Here is a 23352-nt window from a genome sequence, read left to right as displayed (position 1 = left end):
TCCAGAGGCAGTGTCCCAAACCTCCACACAATGTTGAAGAGGCGTGTCAGCCAAGATAGCCCAACAACATCCAGTGCCTTCAGGAACTCAGGATGAATCTCATCCACCCCCGGAGCCCGGCCACCAAGGAGCTTTTTAACCACCTCAGCAACCACAGTCCCTGTGATGGGCGAGTCCTTCCAAGCACCCTCAGACTCTGCATCCTCCTCGGGCAACATGAAGGTGGGATTGAGAAGATCCTCAAAGTATTCCTTCCATCATTGAACGATGTCCCCAGTTGAGGTCAACAGCACTCCATCCTTGCTGTAAACAGTAGGGACAGAGCACTGCTTCCCCTTTCTGAGCCTGGACAGTTTGCCAGAATCTCTTTGAGGCTGACCAAAAGTCACTTTCCATGGCCTCACCAAACTCCTCCCACACCCAAGTTTTTGCTTCAGTGACTGCCTGAGCCGCATTCCGCTTGGCCTGTTGGTATCTGTCAGCTGCCTCTGGAGACCCACAGGCTAACCAAGCCCAAAAGGACTCCTTCTTCAGCCTGACGGCTCCCCTCACCACAGGTGTCCACCACCGGGTTCAGGGATTACCGCCACGATAGGCACCAACAACCTTGCAGCCGCAACTCTGCATGGCCACCTCAGCAATGGAGGTGCAGAACGTGGTCCACTCAGACTCAATGTCCCCATCCACCCCTAGTATGCAGTTGAAGCTCTGCTGGATGTGGCAGTTGAAGAGCCGACAGACGGAAGCCTCCACCAGATGTTCCCAGCATACCCTCACTACACGTTTGGGCCTACCAGATCTGTCTGGCCTCCTTCCCTGCCATCTGATCCAGCTTGCCACCAGGTTGACAGCTCTACTCCTCTCTTCACCCGAGTGTCCAAGACATATGGTCATAATCAGATGAAACAACTACAAAGTCAATCATCGATCTACGGCCTAGGGTGTCCTCATGCCACATGCACTTATGGGTACCCTTCTGCTCGAACATGGTGTTCATTATGGCTAAACCGTGCATGGCACAGAAGTCCAACTACTGAACACTGCTCGCGTTCAGATCGGGCAGGCCATTCCTCCCAATCACCCCCCTCTAGGTCTCACTGTCATTGCCCACGTGAGCATTGAAGTCCCCCAGTAAAACAATGGAGTCCCCGCATGGTGCACTGTCTAGCACCCCACTCAAGGATTCCAAGAAGGCCGGGTACTCTGAACTACCATTTGGTACATAGGCACAAATGACAGTCAGAGACTGTTCCCCAGCCCGAAGGTGCAGGGAAATGACCCTCTCATTCAGTGGGGATAACTCCGATGTTAGTGCGCCGAACTGGGGGGCTACCAATAGCCCCACCCCTGCCCGGCGCCGCTCACCCTTGTCAACTCCAGCATAGAAGAGAGTCCAACCCCTCTCCAGGAAATTGGTTCCAGAGCGTTGAGGTGAGCCCAACTATATCTAGTCGGTACCGCTCAACCTCACACACAAGTGTAACCCTTTTTGTTATATGTAACAATAGAGCACAGGTAACTAATGATCAATGATAATCACTAGACCAGGATCAGAAGACACCAAATTCTTAAGAGCCAATACTCTGAATATCAATAATGACACAGACACAATATATTTAGAATATATGGCAACTTATAATGGAAAACTCACAGACCAGCTGTGTAACAATGTGTTGCAGCACAATATAAGAAAAATAACAAAATAAAGATAAAGATAACAAAAGCTGGCAAAACAATACCCCTCTTTTCCCTGAAGTCAGTTTATATCGTTGGGGCCCTTTTTTTTTCTCAAATCACTGTCGGTGTACCACCAGTTAATTTGCCCTACCCCACAGTCCGTGGACAAGAACTCCAAAAGATGATTGGACGCGGCTGCATCCTCCCACTCAGGTGGTGTTAGTAGCAGAGGATGGATGGACGTGACTACATCCTCCCGTTCAGATGATTCCCACAAAAAAAACCTGACCTAGGGACAGGCCAGAGATCCAAATGTGCCGTTATACTCATATTGACTGTATAAATCATATTTCACTGCAAAATCCTCCATGAATTTCCACTAATTAATGATAATGTTCTACATTAATCAATTTAAACATGTTCTCAAAGGGTTCTGTTGTACAAAAAAAAAAAAAAATATATATATATATATATATATATATATATATATATATATATATATATATATTTCAAGTATTCATTTTATAGTCGTGTGACTGTAAATACATCCAACATGTCTCTCACAATTGTGTTCAAATACACAATTTAACCAATCCATTTACAAAAATGAAAAAAAAATGCTACGGAGTACTCCTTTAACTTTTACCATAAACACACTAAACATACAATAAACGATTCAAATTCAGCACCATATAACATAACTATCAGCAGGTTCACAATCAACTAAACATGTTTCAACTCACCGCTGAGCCAATGCACGTGCGAGCTTAATAGCATTTGCCCCGCAGACCCGCGAAATTCTCTCTCGGTCACAGTGATTCTCTCGGTCGCTCACGCTGCTCTACAAAGTTTATATTTAACAACATTGCAGTCAGCAACTGTCTAACATCATCACGGATTATTTTTTCCTCCGTTTAACAATCATTTTCCTTTTCTCTCACCCAGTAGACGTCACCTCTCCGATGCAGCTAGCGCCAGACACTCGCATTCCGGAAGTTTTTTTTTTTTTTTGACCGGAAACCAGAAGGTAACTAATGCCGCTTTTCCACTACAAACGCGGCTGAGCCATGCCGTGCTGAGTCGAGCTGAGCGGGGCTATTGGAGTTGCATTTCGACTACAACCGCGCTGAACCGTGTTGGCTGGAAGTGGGTGGACACATTGGGTGGAGTTAGCGAAAGTGGGTGGACGTCACGTGATGTCGTTAAGCAGCGCAAACAGTGACATCAGTGAGCTTTTAAGCGGTAGTCTCACGACCCGGATAGTAAACAATAAACATGGAGGACATGGAGTCGTTAGTGTTGCTGGTCTTGGTGCTGTGGCTTGTTGTCACCGAGAACGCCAACAGATACTGGCAAGAGTGTATAGATGAGGCGAGGCGCGTAAGGCTTCAGAAATTCTCGTAATTCGGAATTCTTCTTCTTCCGGGTTTATGGTGTTTACAGATCCCAGCGTGCTCGCGGGGCGTGTGTGGGCATGTGAGGACACTCCTCCTCACCAATCAGTGCACAGGGGAGTGTCTGCTCATGCCCCCAACCTCACTCGGCTCGCTTTGGCTCGCTTCAGCCCCACTCCAAAACGGTGCGAGTTTTAGGGGCTAAGCAGGGCTGAAGCGAGCTGAGTCATGCTGTTTTTTGGTAGTCGAAACGCGAGCCGTGTCGGGCTGAAGCGAGCTGAAGTGAGCTGAAAAAGGGTAGTGGAAAAGGGCCATTAGTCACCTGGCCTCAGTGGAGTTCACCGATTGACATCACTCAAAATGTTATTATTATTGTTTTTTTTAATACTTTTAAGCGTTATTTATTCCTTAATACAAAATCTACTTATTTCTTGTACATAAAATAAATCATGAGTTATTTATTTGTTTATTTCAAAATAAAAAGTGAATTGTTTACTCTTCTATGGAAATTATTTTAAAGGGATATTTTTAATATTTGGAAGGCCTTATATCGAAGCCTGGGCTACACAAGCTCAGGCTCCTTTCCCACCAGAGAGGTGACATTCCATGTCCCAAAAGCCAGTTTTGTCAGCCAGGGATCAGTATGCCAGGGCCTCCACCTTTGGCTGCCACCCAATCCACAGTGCACCGGACCCTTTCAGCACCTCCTGCAGGTGGTGGGTCCACAGGAGAGTGGTTCCGTGTTGCTCATTCGGGCTTGAGCCCAACCGGGCCACACAGACATAGGCCCGGCCACCAGGCATTCGCCTACAAGCCCAGGCCTGGCTCCAGGGTGGGGCCCCGATATCTCTGGTCCGGGTGAGGGTACTCGGATACTTGTTTTTCTTTTCATAAGGGTCATTCTGAACCACTCTTTGTCTGACCTCTCATCTAGGACCTGTTTGCCTTGGGAGACCCTACCAGGGGTAAATGCCCTGACAACATAGCTCCTAGAATCCCTGAGGCACTCAAACCCCTCCACCACATTAAGGTGGCGATTCAAGGAGGGGATCTGTTGATCTTAAAACATAAAATGCTGCAGTTTCTGGGTATCGTCAGCACAGTGGGCACAGCCATGTCGAAATGTAGTGTTGTAGTACTTGAGTCCGGTGTCAAGACCATTTTTTGAAAGCCTCGGTCTCGTCTCAGAATTGACTGCATTTTTACTTGGTCTTGTCTCAGTCTCAAACGCAGAGACTCAGGATTTTATTTCAAGACCAGTCAAGACAACAACTGTGGGGATTTCACTAAATTGCTTGTGCATTGTCTTATTTATTTGTTAACATCATTACTGTGATTGGATGTAAAACTTCCTGCTTCAAATGCAACCAATAACCTGACTTATTGCTGATTTGAAACTTTCATTACTGTTAACAGCGTCTCCCCTCCCCAGCCCCCCTTCATACTCACTGGGCTGGTCCTGGTCTTGACTCGGTCTTGCCCTGTCTTGGTTTAGGTGGTCTTGACTACAACACTGTCGAAATGATTCAGAGCTCAGAGATCCTGAGAAAGTTGCCTTTCTTTCCTATGAGGTTATGAATGCAGCACAGGATTAATCAGAGCTCTATTTGTAGAAGTTTTTTAAAAAAGCACAAACACATACAATATTTCAATGCACCAAACTATATGTATTAAAATGCCTCTTAAATTATTCTCCTTTGTCCCTGGGTGCATAATTTTACAGATCTGTCTGTTTAATGTGAAATTACTTGGAACATAAAGAATGTAATATAGATGCTTTTAAAGAGCTCATATGCACATCTCATTTGACTTTAAAGAGTCTTAACAGCCTTGCTTAACTTAGCAACAACCTTGCACACTCATGGCCCTTCTCCAACACCTCTAACCTACACAGGCTGCACTCATAAATACTGATGTGACAAGTAGGAAGACTCAGAGTCACACATGCATGCACAAGCAGCACCTATAGTCATCCACAGAGCCATCTCTCTCTCTCTCTCTCTCTCTCTCTCTCACACACACACACACACACACACACACACACGGACTGTCCTTAGGAGAAAAAGGCATCCACTTTGAAATGAAAATAAATAAATCATATCGGCCTGATTGAAGCACGGCTCCGTTCACAGATACAAACATAGCATTACTGTGACAACTGTGCCTCGTGGGCTCATGAGTCTATTTGCAGAAGAGTATTAAATTGAACTCAGTCATCCAAACAGCCAAGTGCTCCCAAAACAAAATGCCTTCCCTTCACCACCCTTTCCTTTCCTTTCCTTTCCTTTCCTTTCCTTTCCTTTCCTTTCCTTTCCTTCTCTCCTCCTGATCTGCTGATTTCAGTTAGACACAAATTCACTATTAGGATCTCTTTTTCCTTCCTTCCTCCCTTCCTTCCTTCCTTGGTTTTATCTCTACCAGCCATCAGTTAAGAGGCAGTTAAACACAAATAGAGCATTTAGTGTGGGGTTTATGCAGCAAGAAACAAGTCATAATCCAAATTTTATCAAGCCCATAAAGTGTGTTCCAGAAGAACGGAACATGATTGAGCCACTATAAAACAGTCCATTCTGGCTAGAGTAACAAATCATACCTTCCTTCCTTTCTTTCTTTGCCGCACACTTTATTATGACTCGATGACACTTTATTCTACACGACAATGTGAGAGATCCTTTGACAATTCTCAAAGGACAGAAATAAATCCACCATTTATACTTGCATATACTGTTATAAAACTTTCTTCTATTCCTCAATAAACAAGCCTTTTGTTCTGAGTGTCAGTGCCACATTTAGCTCAGGAGCTGCTCAGACATTATACAGCTCCCTATAACCTCGCTCTCTCTCTCTCTCTCTCTCTCTCTCTCTCTCTCTGTCATTGTCTGGAGCTAAAAACTGTCACAGAGAGAACACTACACAGTTTTAGTTCAAGGACAACATTCTTCCTATAGCAGATATTAAAGCTGATACATAAAACAATATTTTCTTTGAATTCTGAGCAAACACAAATCTTTTCTGTCACTGTCTGCCAACTGGTTCATTGCTGCACTTTGTGTATGTTTAAGTTCGAATAAACCATCACACACATACAATTCATAGTGTTTTTCCAGTATCCTGGATACTTGGCTCATCCTTTTCAGTTCCAGGGGTGACCTGGGATTTATATATGGCACAAAGGAATTCTCTGAGGCTTGCCATAAAGTTTGGCTTCTTGCAAGGCACTCAGCATGCCAGATCAGCTCAATTATGGAGGATTTTGTAATCAACAGCCTGATCCAGCATATGCAGTTAACCCCCTGCTTCCATGACCAGTATGAGAAGAGGAAGTAGGCTGCCTTTTTTTTCTTTCTGGCATATTAGCCTTCTTTGAATGTGACAGTCAAGGGAGTGAGGCGGGCAACGCCTGTCCTCTTAACAGGATTACACTGTGAACAGAGCCACAGGATATGCACACATAGAGAGCAGAAAGACTCCACCACACTTTACACTAGTGTACACAGTCAAGACACCACACTTACCACACTGGCCTCTGTGTGTGTGTGTGAGAGAGAGAGAGAGAGAGAGAGAGAGAGAGATATTGTCAAGCACTCAGACACATACATATGAGTGTATGTTATCTCAGCCCCAGGGAAGCAGCTCCCTTCAGAAGTATGTGAAGCATAAAGCTTCTGTTGGAAGGTCTGATTCCTTTCTGCAGGCCAGAACTAGGACAGTTAATGAGGGTGAAATTGCTGTGCCACTACTACACTACTGCCCCTTGCTTATCTTTCTGAGGATTGCGCCATTGTAGGCCAGTTATATCCGTCCACCGAGTCTAACATCACAGCGTCGTCTTTTTAAAGCAGGATGAAAAAAATGTTTCAAGTGTGAACTCTCAGACAAAGATATGGGAACTCATGTAGAATAAAGCACTTTTGGAGTTCATGGCTGGACAGTCACGCTCAGCTCAGCCTGTAGTCAGCAGGTTAAGGCTGTGGGCTATTGATAAGATGATTATGAGTTCAAATCCAGACACTACCATGCTGCCACTGGAGCCCCTGAGCATGACCCTTAACCCTGGCCTGCTCAGCTCAATTTCTAAATGCCTTTGGATGAAAGTGTCTGGTAAATATCAAATGTAAACTTTGCCAAGTCTGATTGCTATTATTCTTTTGTTTGCTAGTTGGATTGGTTTCACATTATGCATAAGTAAATGACCCAAAAGCATTAGCTGAGGGGCGTGTATTTGTGGAAGGGAACAGGGCTGAGAATGTACTCATTAGTTGGTAAAAATGTAAATATATTTTGGTAAGCACACACTGAAATCACGGAAATAATCCAAGCACAGAGAAAATGGAGCCAGTACTAAACAAGTGGTGAAATAATAACTAATATGACCAGTTTAAAACATTTTGTATACCACTGTCTCACAGCAAGAAGCTTCTGGGTTTGAACCACATGGCCAAATGAGGTCTTTCTGCATGGAGTTTGCATGTTCTCATTGTGTCTGCATGGATTTCCTCTGGGTTCTCCGGTTTCCTCCCACAGTTCAAAGACATGCAGATTAGGTCAACTGGCTACTCTAAACTGCCCATAGGTGTAAATGTGAGTATGATGGTTGCTTGTCTCTTTGGTGGTGTTTACATTAGACCGTATCAGCGGATCATCAGATTAACATTTTTAAAACGATTCGCGTGCACACAGCAACGCCAATACACGATTCGCGTGCACACAGCAATGCCAATACACGGATACGCTCGGCTCCGCAGGCATCCTGCGCTCCAAATCACTCCGCCCTGAACAGCGAGTGCCCTCTGGAGGGTGCGCACTCCGGCCCTGCGCAGCTCACAGAGCGCGCGAGTGAAGCGCACGAGCAGTGATTTGGGACAAATAAAAGGAAATGAAAGTCCACGCCGTTTTTCAGCAGTCACGTCACATGACCAACGTGGCATGACCAACGCCAGCGAATCAGGAAGGTGGATGTCACAGTGACGTTGTCCAATGACGACGTCAGCTAGAGCTCAGCACAGCGTATCCTCGTTCCTCAATGTTTACACAGCACCGGATCAGATACGTAATGGATTGAATACGTGGGCCCTGGCAGATTCAAGTTGTTCCGCCTGTGGAGTCGTTTCCCGGCATTTTAATGTGAACGGACAGTGCATCCGCGACGAAAACGAGACGGATACGGTCTAATGTAAACACCACCATTGTTAGTCTTGGGTGAACCCTGCCCCTCACCTGAAGTCAGCTGGGATTGGCTCCAGCTTCCCCTGCGACCCTGATGGATAAGATAATGGATGGAAGGAAATCCAGAACACATTGTATTTCTCTGCACTTTAGTTCTGTCACCGTGCTCATATTGGTTCAGTTTCTGCAGTCAGAATGCTTCAGAGTCAAATCTCTTTCTTCCAACTATGCTAGAGATAGGTTAAAATCAGACTTAGTTCAGTTCAGAGGGTCTCAGATCTGTTGGTTCATACCCAAGTGCGAACACTGTGTTCTCACCTGCCTTGAAAGAACTGCACTGAGAAGGTAAATGCATCAGGATTCAATTTAAACAATGTAAACACTGCGGAGGAGAAAGCATTGTTAGCTTGAGATGATCAGTACAATGTGAATCCCGTACACTTATACTACAACTGTAATTACACTTCCCTGCAGCAGAACATTTGAACAAAACAATATTCTGAGCAATATGCAGTCACCTGAGGCTCATGGCACTTTATTGCAATCTCACATTCTCTACAGGTATGGCGTATAAGACTATAGTCAACCACACTGTTTCCAGGTTGCTGCATGCATATCTTATCTGTAGTCAGCCATTTGCAATAAAGTTCTTGCCGTGAAAGCAGACAGCTCTTGATCATGTTGAGTGATGAACACTACCAGACTTTCGACTGATAGATAGTCTACTGTTGTCTAGATTTTAGAGAGAGCACATACAGCACTCTATTTCCTTTCTGACAGACTCATCTTCTATTAGGTTCCTTGTGAATCTTCACTTTACTCTTCCCCTCTGCACCAAGCTACTCCAGCTTCTGAAAAAGCAGGCTTTAACTCTGTGTAGTGATGCACATTAAACAACTGGTCTTGTCTCTCTTGCTCCTGTAGTATTTCCTTACATAAAATGGCAGATGTAGCCTAATATGGAGATATTTTGAATTACTTTCTCATTTGTGTTTTTTTTTTTTTATCCACAGTATTTGCCCTCCCAGGGTGCTTCATGGCCAAGAACTAATATAGATTCATATATTCATGCCCTCCAGCATTGCAGTGACGGGCTTCCTTTACATTCTGAACAATTAATCGAACCTACAATGCAGCAGTCCCACTGGATCGTGTAGGCTCAGTTCTCTTGGGGTATTCTGAGCAAGATTACAGAACGTGACTAGTCTCAGATCAGTGAACAGTCACGGCCTACGATCTGTAGTTGAATTGCTTTTACTTTTGCATGCCCGCCCACTAATGGTTTATTGATTGTGTATGTAGTGGACTTTTGAGTGCACATGTCCCTCTCTCTACCTCTATCTCTTACTCTTTCTCCATCTGCTTATCCTCTCTGGAGAAGGGCCAGGGCTGAGGGACTGATGCACTCAGGGGTTTTAACAGCACAGAAGGCTGCATGCCACCCAGAGCCAAGGTCATGCTGTGCTGCCATATTGTATTTTATGAGAAGATGAGCAGCAATAAGTACTGATATGGTCTCATGGTTGATTTATCGCCCTTGGTGACAGCATGCAGATCTGAATCAAGCAAGTCTCCAGAATCTTTTTTTGGGCCTTTAGTGATGCATATATCATGCATAAGTTAGCACCCATGATGGGTCTTTTTTAAACGCAATCAGTGTGTGAAGGTACCTGCCCTAGGCTTTAGCCATAAAGGCAGTTATGGAACCCAGCAATCCATAGTTGCTTATGACTGTATAAAACTGGATAAAATCCAATTCCATCTCCTGTATTAGATCTGTATTAAGTAATTAGCTTTATTCTCTTTTTATATTCCATACAGGTGACCCCAGTAGCTGGACCTCCAGAAGGGGGCACCAGGGTGACTATCTGTGGGGTGAATCTGGGTCTGTCTTTCTCTGAAATGGAAGATAACGTGCAGGTGGCAGGAGTGCGATGTACCCCAAAAGAGGACGGCTACATCATTGCAGAACAGTGAGTCCTTAAATACCCATGAAACCAAACATGAATCCACACTGATCTGGAGTGGGTTTCCCAAAAGCCTCTTAACGCTAAGAGCATCTTAACGAGGAGAGAGAGTGTTCATTGTGATGCTTGCTCTACCATTTAACAATGATCTTTGTGCTACGATGCTTTTGGGAAACCCACCCCTGATCTGTGCATCAGGTTATTTTCAGAATGTCAACAATTCTTATAAATTAAACTGTGTCATGATTGGAACAAAAATCTAGTTGAGCTCATCTTTGATCTGTCTCAAAATAGAATGTACTAGAAAAAAACACAATATCCTACATTTACACCCCCCCACCCCAGCTGAACAGAAAAAAAAGAATCTGTTACAAATAGAATGGTCTTACTAACACACTGGAAGACAATATAGTTTATAGACTCACCAGAGTCAAAAGCAGCCAATTACCACTGTCATAGCTATAAGATGTGCTAGCCACTCCTTAAGGGATGTTCAGGGGGTTCTGCTTTGCTCTGCTGAGGCTGCTGAAAGTTTTACTCACATAGGAACATCTTCACAAAGGCAGTATAAACAACTAGTGATTGACAGCTATCCTTAAGGTTACATTCAGAACCATTTCCAACAGGAAAAAAGCTAATTAGAGCAGAGGCAGCCCTGGCTAGTCTCCTTCCACTGGGAGATTGCTACCCACCATACCTCCCACTTCCTCAGTCCTATAATCATAGTCCTATTCATAATAATCACTCAGGATCTGTCTGTGTTTACTTGTTTGCTGAATGGCAAGTTAACCCAGCTTTTACAGGCTTCGACAAATATCTCTAAGCCAGCACCTTGTACATCAGCAAGAGCCCTTACTGAATACAGAAATATGGGAAGTTCATAAGTTCCTAATCATCAATTAGTTAGATAATTTATAAACTAAAAATATACTAAATACAAAAAAAAATGATGCTTATTTCTTTACAGTATTTCAATCAAATAATACTACCATAGAAATCTTTAGCAGGCCTCATTAATGAACAAGTCACTAACTACAACACTATATTAATGATACTTATCAAACAGTCTGTCATGGAATGAGAATGCTATCAACTTCTGACATGACAAAAACTTTTTTTTCTTTTCAAATCAGACAACCAAATTAACGTAAGGTATTTGGTACATTTTACTGGTTCACTGGTCTGAGTCACTGGAAGTGGGTCTTCGCTGCATTTAAGCCCTGGTTTGTTCAATTACAATGAGCCAAATTAAAAATAAAGGCTATTTTCCACTGGCTGTCTCACTAACTAAAGCACTGGGATGCTAAATTAATTTTTGTTTGGCACGTGTGCCATTTTACGTAGTTGAATTATTCTTCACATTAAAACTCAACTTAATGTATGACACTATGATGAGTGTAATATAATGTGTTCCCACATTTTGGAGGACTGTGGTTGGGACCTGTGGTTGGGAGTCCAAGCAAGCAAATCTGTCAGTCACAGAGAGACTAGTCAATAATGGGCTTCTTTGAGCTCATGCTGCATGATATGATATTATATGATTGGTGAGCTCTAACTGGTGAGTGGGTATTGACCAAGAATAAATGAGGGAATTAAATGAATTTAATGACCAATTATATTTGTAATCGTATTTTACTGATTAGCTGCTCTTGCACTAGTTCCTCTCAAATAAACAGATCTGTATTTTCTAATTTAAAATTTTGCATACTCTCAACACCTGAGACCCTCAATCAACCCTCATTCTTTTTGAGCCATCATCTGTTTGATCCAAAATTGAAATTAATAAAGGGCCAAAGATGCTCTGTACTCAGACAAAGGCTTCTGGTGCTAATAAGATAGGTTATTAATTAGTGAGTACTGAGTATATACACACCACCCTCCGCTTGCATCTACACCTTAATGTCATGGGTACTGCAGTCTTATTTACACGTTGTGAAGCGTGATCACACATGGCCATTTGTAGGAAGTTGTTAGTGCTGAATGTACGGTGTAGCTGCTATAATGTGCCATGGCCTTTTAAGGTTGAGTGAATTACAGGATTCTGTGAACTTTACAATTGACAGTGTTTTTATACCATGACCTTATTTCAGAGCAAATCTTTAGACATGTAGAAGGTTAGACTTGTCTCCAAGCCTGGGAAAAGGCAAAATGGGTGCAGAATTTTCTTTTGCCCTGTGTGTGTGTTGTTTTTGGAGGGCCTATAAATAGTTCCTGTCTGTATGTCCAGCCTGGTTTCTTATCCCATGCCTCGGTGCAGCACATCGTAGGGGCAGATGCAAGCCAAGACAGCTGTAATTGAAATGCATGGAGGAGGAGATTTGTCAGTCCTCCTTGCCTTTGACAGCGGTTTAATCCAAATAGGATAGAGCTGGGGTGAATTCATTTGTAGAGAGCTGTGGAGAAATGTCAGGAGGAAATGAGGAAAGGGGCTACACACGACACTAGAGCCTACGAAGCAGAAATTCTTCACTGCATAGCCTCTAGAGCCATTACGTCACCCCAAGTACCATGAGTTACAGTCATTTATCTTCAGCTGGCACAGAGTTAAAGCTGCCAGCTTAGAGCTGCTTTCAGAATGTAATAGAAGTTGTGTTTGTATGCAGTTGTATTACACCAATGTTGGCATCCATCAGTCGTGTCGACTATGGTATCACGCTTTAGGTGGTACAACGTTGGCTGTGGCTGTAGAGGCTGATTCTCGAGGTATAGTCTCACCCACAGGTTGGGCAGACATGGTTGTTGGTTGTTGTTAGACTGCTCCTTCTGAGCTGCTGCTGCTATATCCTTCTCCTCTGTCTTCTTTCAGCAGACTGACACGCCAAGGTTTCTTCATGCTCTCGAAGGCCTTGTCTGACATGGTGCTTCGAAGCAGTTCTGTTGAGGGCGAGGGTCTCCCATGACTGGAGGTTAAACCTGAGGGCTTTGAGATCACACTTGCAGACATCTTTGTAATGCAGCTTTGGTCTGCCTGTTGGGCGTTTGCCGCTTATCAGTTCTCCATAGAGGAGGTCCTTTGGGATGCGCCCATCGTCCATGCGAACCAGATGACCAAGCCATCTCATCCTTCACTGCATCAAAAGGCAGTACATGCTGGAGACTCCTGCCCTCTCAAGAACCACTTGGTTGCTGACTTTGTCCCTCCAGGTGATCTTGAGGATCCTTCGAAGGCAGCGCATGTGGAAGGTGTTTAGTCACTTTTCTTGGGCTGCTTTTAGGGTCCACGTCTCACTTCTGACCTCTTCTGACCTCTTCTGCTCCTCGGACCTGCTTGATTCATCTTAGTGCCCTGTGTCTGGTTGGAGTCTCATCACATCGCTCCTGTGGAGGATGGCCCCATGAGGACAGTTGAAAGTCACACTTGGAAGACGCTCTGGACTCTTACAGTAATGCTTTTATGGCTGAGGACTACAGTTGACTTGCTAACTTTGACTGCAGTTGTCATGAACAGTTTTGCACTCAAGTTTCCATCAATGAAGAGTTTATAACATCAACGAAACTGACTTCATGTTAAAACTGTTAATGTTATAGTCATGCTGTCTGTTGTTGCCCAAATGAGTATGGGTTCCCTTTTGAGTCTGGTTCCTCTCGAGGTTTCTTCCTCATGTCGTCTGAGGGAGTTTTTCCTTGCCACCGTTGCCACAGGCTTGCTCATTGGGGATAGATTAGGGATAAAATTAGCTCATGTTTTAAGTTGTTCAAATTCTGTAAAGCTGCTTTGCGACAATGTTTATTGTTAAAAGTGCTATACAAATAAACTTGACTTGACTTCCGTATAGGAGAGTACTTGCCATGCATGCCCGAGGCCAGGGTAAGTATATGGAGGACGAGCTGTTACCCAGGCAGCATGTCCCCTCTCTCCGCATCGCTGGAGTGATGGAGAAGCAAGGGCTAGTACAATCGGCTCCAGGTCAGCCGCAGGAGTTGCCAGCACAAAGTCAAGAACGGCGTTGAGCTGCCTTAGGGAATCCGGCTCTGGATTTTTCCTCGGGGTTTACTCCCGAAGTCTCTCCCAACAGGGTTGACCCATGAGACAGTGGTAGTTTGATTTCAGAGTACCCTTCTCCTAGCCTCTGCCTCTTCTGAACACCAGTGTATGTATATCCTAAAACTGTACAGTAATACCAGCACACATGCCATATGCACAAAGCAAGCATGATTGCATTGCAGTCTTTACTACTCTCCATAAGTGCCAATCAATGAGTGGCACATTTTTATTATGTCATTTGATCTGGCCACCTGCCTGCATGGGTGATATAAGATCAGAGAGTATGATAAAAACAGTATTGATCTGCTGCAGCTACTCATTGTGATTTACACAGGCCTTCAGCACTCTGTTAGGGGCCATATTTATGACACAGCAGGGTGCAAACATTATGAGGATGTGGCAGACTTCTGCTTTAGATGAGCATGCCAGTTTATTTTGATTGAACATCTGTGGCAAAGCAATTGAGCACCCAATGGCAAAAATAAAATGGTTTTGACAGGAAATCAACTTAGAAGGCTGGACTTATAATTGCCACAATAATTCATTATACAGAGGTGCCAACATTTAAGATTTAGCTGAATATATTTATGATTTTTGTTGTGCTTTTCTTCTTTTTCAGTGAAAGCATCAGTCAGAGTGATTGTGAATAAAATTCACCTGGCAGAAAAGCTAAGTCACTGAAAAGGGAAAAAGGTGCATGATGTGAAAGGGGCATATGCTTCTTGTAGCAGTTGATTTTGCTTCTGAACAGCTTTATCTAAGTGATCTTTGACCTGTAAATTTACAAACCTTAGTCTTGTGAGTCTATAGAAAGCAAGTGGGTGGAACTGTGGTATATCTGTGGTCTCTTCTAATTATTAAATAGTACCAGACTTTTGCTTGACTTTTCTGGGGGAAAATATTATCTAGTTAAAACCCAAATATAAAAAATGAGCAATTTGTTTCAACTTTCAGATGTTGTTTTAGGAGGTCCTTGATGCAGAATTTAAAGAGTTTTCATTTTTTAATGTATTAGTTTTTAGGGAGGGCGGCACGGTGGTGTAATGGTTAGCACTGTCGCCTCACAGCAAGAAGGTCCAGGTTCGAGCCCCGTGGCCGGCGAGGGCCTTTCTGTGTGGAGTTTGCATGTTCTCCCCGTGTCCGCGTGGGTTTCCTCTGGGTGCTCCGGTTTCCCCCACAGTCCAAAGACATGCAGGTTAGGTTAACTGGTGACTCTAAATTGACCATAGGTGTGAATGTGAGTGTGAATGGTTGTCTGTGTCTATGTGTCAGCCCTGTGATGACCTGGCGACTTGTCCAGGGTGTACCCCGCCTTTCGCCCGTAGTCAGCTGGGCTAGGCTCCAGCTTGCCTGCAACCCTGTAGAACAGGATAAAGCGGCTACAGATAATGAGATGAGATGAGAGATGAGTTTTTAGGAAAATGTTGTAATATTGCAACATTGGGGCTAGTTGGCAGCAGAATTTCTGTATTTGTACTTACACTGTACTTTACACATTACACTGATGTCACAGAAGACTGTCTGGCCAGCCTATTATGCTCTCTACTTGCCATACTAAAAAGACTACAACCCCCAGACCATTTCCATCCCCCATTCAGGAACATTATCACCTGTCCCTGATCAATGCAACAACCATTCCTCCTAAGCATTCCAGAACATTCAGAACTTCTTTCTGCCTAATGCAACAAGCAGCTGTTTGGACAAATGAAAAAAGTCCAGAAAAAAATCCCAGGAACAGTATTTTTTAAAGAAGATACAGATAGAATTTTAAATAGTGCTACAGAAAGAGCTTCAAATATTGCAACCAGAAATAATTTATTCCTTTATTTAATTCTGGTGAAAACTCAAAATTGTAACAAAGAAAATAAATTTAGAACTTCTGAATCACAGTAAACATTATATTTCTATTATTCTATTCTATTAGTTTATTTCCATATGTGAGAATGAAGTGTAATGTTCCCATGTAATGTGTAAGGTGCACATGATATTTTGACTAAAATCTCACCCAATGTTATAGAATTACAACACGGACATAACAAGCTCAAAATCTAATTTGATGAATATATTCCATAGCAACTAAATATGTACATGCTCTAGACATTGTAATAAATACACAAAAATATTTCAGATATTTTACTTACTTGAATCTTGTTATATCCAGTCCAATAAAACAAGGATATGAGCGTTAAGGAAAGTTTTCAGGTAGAATGAGTTCTTGACCAGATGGCCAGGCATATATCCTCATTTACTATCCAATAGCATTGAAAGGCTAAACAATAGGACCCACTGACTATTCAAATGTGGTCTTTAAAAAAAAATTACAGGTGTATTTTTGGGAGAGCTAAAGGTAATGTTGTAATTTTACAACAGTGAGCCTAACATTACCCCTGTTTTTCAAAATCAAGTTATCGCTCGCCTGAATCACCTGCATGGGAAATAGCATTGTGAAAATGAACATGAAATGGACTGAGGACTGGATATGTACTTTAGTTCATTTTTCAAAAAATTGCAATGACTCACTGTAGTGGCAGGCGGGGGGGGGGGGGGGGGTATCCTCTCAAATAGTAGCTCAAATGAGGTGAAGTCTGTGGATGTCTGTGAGGTTTCACAGACCACAAGCAGGACATAGGGCAGAAGGAGGCCCCACTTTGTCCCTTCCTCATCTAACACCCACTGCAGCATTCTTTTCAGTGTTTGGTTGAACCTTTCAACCAGAGCAAATGTTTGTGGGTGGTAGACAGATGTCTGGATTTGCTTGACCTGCAACAACCAGCAGAGATTAAAAATTAACTTGGAGACAAAAGGCGTACCTTGGTTGGTTACATGGTCCTTGGGGATTTCTATTCAGGTAAAGAGGAGGACAAGTTCCCTGGAGATATTTCAGCCTTCTGGAGTTGGACTGCTTTGGTGTACAGGGTGTGGCATAGTCCACAATCACTATGAACCTATGAAATTAACAATTTGTGAAATTAACAACAGTATGAACTTGTGTCTCCAGGCAGATTTTGAGTGGTCCTATGAGGTCCATGTCCATCATTTTGAGGGGCAGTGGAATGGGCAGGGCTGGTGTGGGCTTCTTGTAGGAAGTGTATTGACACTGAGGGTACTGTTGTCAGAAATTGCACACTTCTGCCTCCATGCCTGGCCTGGTGAAGCAGTTTCTCAGTATAGCAGTTCGGATGGGTGGGTGGAGCACAGAAGGACGGCAGGCCCGAACTGAGTTCACAAAACCCGTTTATTTTAGCTTTTCAGCCTTAACTATACACATATACACACACACACACACACACACACTCCCGTCGTCTGGTTGGGGAAAGAGCCCGCTCTGCTATCGCTCTCTCTCCTTAAATAGGGCGCGGTCACTGGGGAAGACACACAAACACATTAATCAACCTCAGGTGCAGTGATTCTGCCACTTACCTTCCCCGACTCCGTCCTCCGGTCACAGACCGACGCTTGGCCACGCCCCCGCTACCACATACCCCCACCGCCCAACTCAGGCCGGGCGGCCGTCCAGCCTGCAGCCGACTCCCCCCCCCCCTTGACGGGAGAGGAAGTCCACCACGGCCATCTGCGCCCCCGGCCTGTGGATCACCTTGAAGTTGAAGGGTTGGAGTGCCAGATACGTTGGTATCCGCACGTTGGCATCCTTCATGCGGTGGAGCCACTGGAGGGGCACGTGGTCCGAACAGAGGGTGAAAGGGCATCCCAGCAGGTAGTAACGGACGGCGAGGACTGCCCACTTGATCGCTAGGCACTCCTTTTCAATGGTGCTGTAGCGCCCCTCACCCACCGACAGCTTCCTACTGATGTACAACACTGGGCGGTCCTCCCCCTCCACCTCCTGGGACAAAACAGCCCCCAGCACTCTGTCCGATGCATCCGTCTGTAACATAAAGGGGAGAGAAAAGTCAGGGGAGTGTAAAAGTGGCCCCCCACACAGTGCAGCCTTTACCTCAGAAAAAGCCCACTGGCATTGCTCCGCCCACTGGGCCGGATCTGGTGCCCCCTTTTTAGTCAGATCAGTCAGCGGGCTGGTGACGTCCGAATAGTTAGGTATAAACCTACGATAATAGCCAGCCAGCCCCAGGAACTGTCTCACTCCCTTTTTGGTCTTTGGCCTCGGGCAGGCCGCAATTGCCGCTGTCTTGTTAATTTGGGGACGCACCCTCCCGTTGCCCAAGTGGAAGCCCAGATACTGTACTTCCACCCGCCCAATCGCACACTTCTTCGGGTTAGCTGTGAGACCCGCTCGCCTCAGCGACCTAAGGACGGCCCTCAGATGTTGGAGGTGCCTCGGCCACTCATTACTATAGATAATGATATCGTCGAGGTAGGCGGCCGCATAGGTGGCGTGGGGGCGGAGGACCCTATCCATCAGCTGCTAAAACATAGCAGGCGCCCCAAACAGCCCAAAAGGAAGTGTGACAAACTGGTATAAGCCGAACGGTGTGGAAAAGGCCGTTTTTTCTTGGGATAATGGAGTCAAGGGGATCTGCCAATAACCCTTTGTTAAATCCAGTGTCGAGTAAAAGCGAGCTGTGCCTAGTCGATCGAGCAACTCATCAATACGAGGCATTGGGTACGCGTCGAATTTAGACACTGCGTTGACTTTCCTATAGTCTACACAGAACCGGACTGACCCGTCGACCTTGGGTACCAAGACCACCGGGCTGCTCCAGTCACTGTGGGACTCCTCAACGATGCCCATTTCGAGGATGGCCTCAAGTTCTTCCCGAACTACTTGTTTCTTGTGTTCGGGTAGCCTGTAAGGGCGGCTACGCACTACCACCCCTGGGGGCGTCTCTATGTGGTGCTCTATGAGGTTGGTGTGGCCGGGCAGGGGTGAGAATACGTCCGAAAACTCGGTCTGCAACTGGGCAACCTCCGTGAGTTGGGTCGGGGAGAGGTGGTCTCCACAGGGGACCGGAGAGGTACGTGATGCCAATGTTCCCTTTTGAACCTCTGGCCCCAGCTCCGCCTTCTCCAGAACCACCGACACCAACGCCACGGGGACCTCCTTGTTCCCGAGTTTGAGCAGATTGAGGTGGTAAACCTGTACCGCCCCACCCCTGTCCATTCGCCTCACCTCACAGTCAACGTCCCCGACTCGCCATCTGACCTCAAAGGGTCCTTGCCACTTGGCGACTAATTTGGAGCTCGATGTGGGTAACAGTACGAGTACTTTATCTCCCGGTGCGAACTCCCTGAGGCGCGTACCCTTGTCGTACAGGCGGGTTTGTCGTTCTTGGGCCTGCCGCAAATTCTCCTGGGTTAGGTGGGTGAGTGTGTGGAGTTTTGCGTGCAGGTCAATAACGTATTGGATTTCATTTTTACTTGGTGAAGGTCCCTCCTCCCAATTTTCCCGCAGCACATCTAGAATGCCGCGCGGCTTACGCCCGTATAACAATTCAAACGGGGTGAACCCCTTGGAGGCTTGGGGGACCTCTCGCACTGAAAACAACAAGGGTTCGAGCCACTTATCCCAATTACGTGCGTCCTCACTTACGAATTTTTTAATTATATTCTTGAGGGTGCGATTGAACCGTTCAACTAAACCATCCGTTTGTGGGTGATACACGCTGGTGCGGATCGGCTTAATACCCAACAACCTACACAGTTCATTTAGTGTATGTGACATAAACGAGGTGCCTTGGTCAGTCAGAATCTCTTCCGGGATTCCAACTCGGGAGATAACGTGGAAGAGTGCCTCCGCAATACTGCATGCTGAGATATTGCGAAGAGGCACCACTTCCGGGTATTGCGTTGCATAGTCCACCAGAACTAATATAAGACGGTACTCTCGTGTTGACCGATCTAATGGCCCGACGAGATCCATCCCAATTCTTTCGAATGGGGTCTCAATTAATGGGAGAGGGCGCAAAGGCGCTTTTGGAGTGGCCACTGGATTTATTAACTGGCATTCGCGGCACGCCGTACACCACCTACGGACATCGCCGCGAATCCCTGGCCAATGGAACCGGGCCATTATTCGGGCTAGTGTTTTATCCTGCCCTAAGTGTCCAGCCATGGGATTAAAGTGAGCTGCCTGGAATACCAATTCCCGGCGGCTCTTCAGAATCAACAGCTGCGTGACTTGCTCTTTAGTTTGAGTGTCCTGCATCACTCGGTATAATCTATCCTTCATAATTGCGAAGTAGGGGAAGGACGGGGTGGCGCTTGGCTGGAGCATTTGACCATCGATTACTCTCAGTTGGTCAAATGCATGCCGCAGAGTCTCGTCTCGCGACTGCTCTAATGGAAAATCCGCGAGGGATTCCCCGATAGAGAGAGGAGGAGCCGGTGGCTCCTCACTTTGACACGGAGCTGACGTAGACGGCTCTGTGACAGCTGCTCCCGCCAACGCGACACCGGGACCTCCCTTTATTAAACTATGGTAGGACCCACTCTTCACTAGGTGACTCATTAATTCCCCAAATCCCGGCCAATCCGTCCCCAAAATTATCGAGTGGGTAAGGCGAGGATTAACCACCGCCTTCACTATAAATTTTTCCCTTTGAAAAAAAATGTGGACCGACACTAAAGGGTAGTTGTGAACATCCCCATGCACACACAACACCTTCACCAATTGTGCTCCCCCCAATGCCTCGTCTTGCACCAGGTTTTGGTGGATTGAGGTCTGATTACAACCAGAATCCACCAACGCCTGATGTGTATCCCCTTGGATACTCACCGGTATGCGATACACTCTGGCCCAATCGAGGGCGGCTCCTGGCGCGTCAGGGATCCGAACCACCGCGCCCACCTCCATTGCCGAGCACTGCTGTTGGAGGTGGCCCGGCTCCCCGCAGCGCCAGCAAACCTGCCCGGGCTTCCTCTCTGCACTGGTGCTCTGGGGCTCACTCACCTGAGGGGGGGGAGAGACAGACACAGAAGGGAGAAATGGGAGGCCACCACGGGTGCGGCGGGCCGGCTGGGGTGGAGCCGGCCCCCGCCTCCGCGGTGGGGGAACGGGGTGAGGATGAGACACAGGAGGAGAGGGAGAGAGAGGAGAGGAGAGAAGAGGTTGTCTGCTGTCCTGCCGTCAGGACAGCCGCCAAATGGTCCTCCGCCAGCTCGATTGCCTGATCCAGTGACGCCGGGCGGTGGCACTGGACCCACTCTGCAGCTCCGACTGGTAGACGCGCAATGAACTGCTCCAGCGCCACCTGGTCGATGATCCCCTCGGCGTCGCGGTTGTCGGCCCTCAACCACTGCCCGCAGGCGTCCCGGAGTTGCTGGCCAAACGCGAACAGCCGGCCGACTTCCTCCAAGTGCAAAGCGCGGAAGCGTTGCCGTTGTTGCTCGGGGGTGTGCCCCACATGCTGGAGGATGGCCCGGCGAAGGTCCGCGTAGGCCAGCCGGCAGTCTGCGGGGAGCTGTAGCGCGGCCAGCTGCGCCTCTCCCGTTAGCAGGGGGAGGAGGCGCACCGCGCGCTGTTCCATTGGCCACCCCAAGGTCTCTGCCACCTGCTCAAAGAATGTGAGGAAGGCCTCGGGGTCGTCTTGCGGGCCCATCTTCATCAGGGTGAAGGGGGATGGCCCCGCGGTGGTGGACCCCGCCGACGCGAGGAGGTGCCGGAACGCCTGTCGCTCTTCCTGCTGAGCCAGTACCAGGGCCTCGAACCGCTGTTCCAGTTCCTTCCGTAGGGCGACTAGTGCCTGGTGCTGGCTTTGCTGGGCCGTGGCGAGGGTGTGGACCAGCTCGGCGAAAGGGGAGAACTCCATGGGGCTGTTCTGCTTCGGTGCTCCAAGTCCCGAGTTTCGGCACCACTGTAGCAATTCGGATGGGTGGGTGGAGCACAGAAGGACAGCAGGCCCGAACTGAGTTCACAAAACCCATTTATTTTAGCTTTTCAGCCTTAACTATACACATCTACACACACACTCCCATCGTCTGGTTGGGGAGAGAGCCCGCTCTGCTCTCGCTCTCTTCCTTAAATAGGGCGCGGTCCCTGGGGAAGACACACAAACACATTAATCAATCTCAGGTGCAGTGATTCTGCCACTTACCTTCCCCGACTCTGCCCTCCGGTCACAGACCGACGCTTGGCCACGCCACCGCTGCCACACTCAGTTTTTCAAGGGTGTTGTGAACCCTAGGTGACAGCCTAATGGGTGGGCATGGGCTAGATGCATTAAGAGGTTGATCTTGGATCACTAGGAGGCCACACACTTGTTCTAGACACTCAGTGTGGTAGTATAACAGCCTCCCCCCTTATCAGGAAATATGGGATGGGTGAAGCCTGGTCACCCTGCTGGTTCCCTCCCTCAATTTGCAACACCTGGCCACAACAGTGTTTTAGCCTCCTCCTTTTGCTCCCATCCAAAATTGCCCTTGTTGGCTGCTGAGTGATACACAGAGAAGAGCAAGTTAAGGTTATTGTCAGACTCACTCTCAGCTCCTGGGCCAAGTATGATAGGTTGGCACAATGCAGGTTCCATCAAGGTAATCTCTGACATTGCTGGGGTTCTGTGCCCCCTTGAGGTTGCAGGAAGTTCTGTGGGGAACCGCAGCCAGTCTTTCCCTGGCAAAGATAATTCAGGCACAATCCCGATTAGAAAGGGTCACTCACCTCTTCAGTTCCCAACCTGGACCTAAGTGGTGGGGACCTCCCAGACATCCCTATGCATGCAGGCAACCAAAATGTTACTGCACACCCTGACAGGCCACGGGCACTAGCAGTAGAGATAGTGTGGCATAATCGGGGTGGCACTTCAGGGTTCTCCTCTTTCTGCTACTGCCTGGGCCTTGGTGCTGGGGTGGTGGGTTGTGATGGAGGTCAGGGAAGAACTTTCTCCATTCTCCCTTGCTGGCCAGCACCTTGACCATCTCTTTGGAGGTCCTGGGAGCCTAAATGCCAAACACTTTGAGTCCCTCTAGGCATAAGGACCTCAGGAACTTGTCCATGGTCACCCACTTGGTTATATATTAACAGCCCTAGTCTTCCAGGTCCACTTGTGAAACTCCATCACTATGTTGGTGGGTGATAATCCACAGTGTGCCAGGATCTCCTCTTTCAGCTTGTCATAGTTGATGGCATCCGCCAGCTGGGGAGCATAGTAAGCCAGCTGCACTTTGCCTGAAAAGAGGGGTTCTATTATCTAAGCACAGTCCCTCTTAGGCCAATTTTTGTAAATGGCAACTGTTTAAAGGTGTGCAG

General features: G+C 46.6%; 1 protein-coding gene across 2 annotated transcripts in view; it reads left to right on the top strand.

Annotated features, from left to right (window-relative positions):
* Positions 1-23352, top strand: part of plxna2 (plexin A2) — a 530875-nt gene that overhangs the window by 332625 nt on the left and 174898 nt on the right. For both annotated transcript variants that reach the window (XM_060937347.1, XM_060937348.1), the window contains exon 13: positions 10059-10210. In XM_060937347.1, the coding sequence (XP_060793330.1) occupies positions 10059-10210 (152 nt within the window). The remainder of the gene's footprint in view (positions 1-10058; positions 10211-23352) is intronic.

The sequence above is a fragment of the Neoarius graeffei genome, chromosome 13 (genome assembly GCF_027579695.1).
Source record: "Neoarius graeffei isolate fNeoGra1 chromosome 13, fNeoGra1.pri, whole genome shotgun sequence".
Classification (NCBI taxonomy): Eukaryota; Metazoa; Chordata; class Actinopteri; order Siluriformes; family Ariidae; genus Neoarius; species Neoarius graeffei.
The sequence above is the reverse complement of the archived record's forward strand: the minus strand, read 5'-3'. Positions and strand labels throughout refer to the sequence as shown.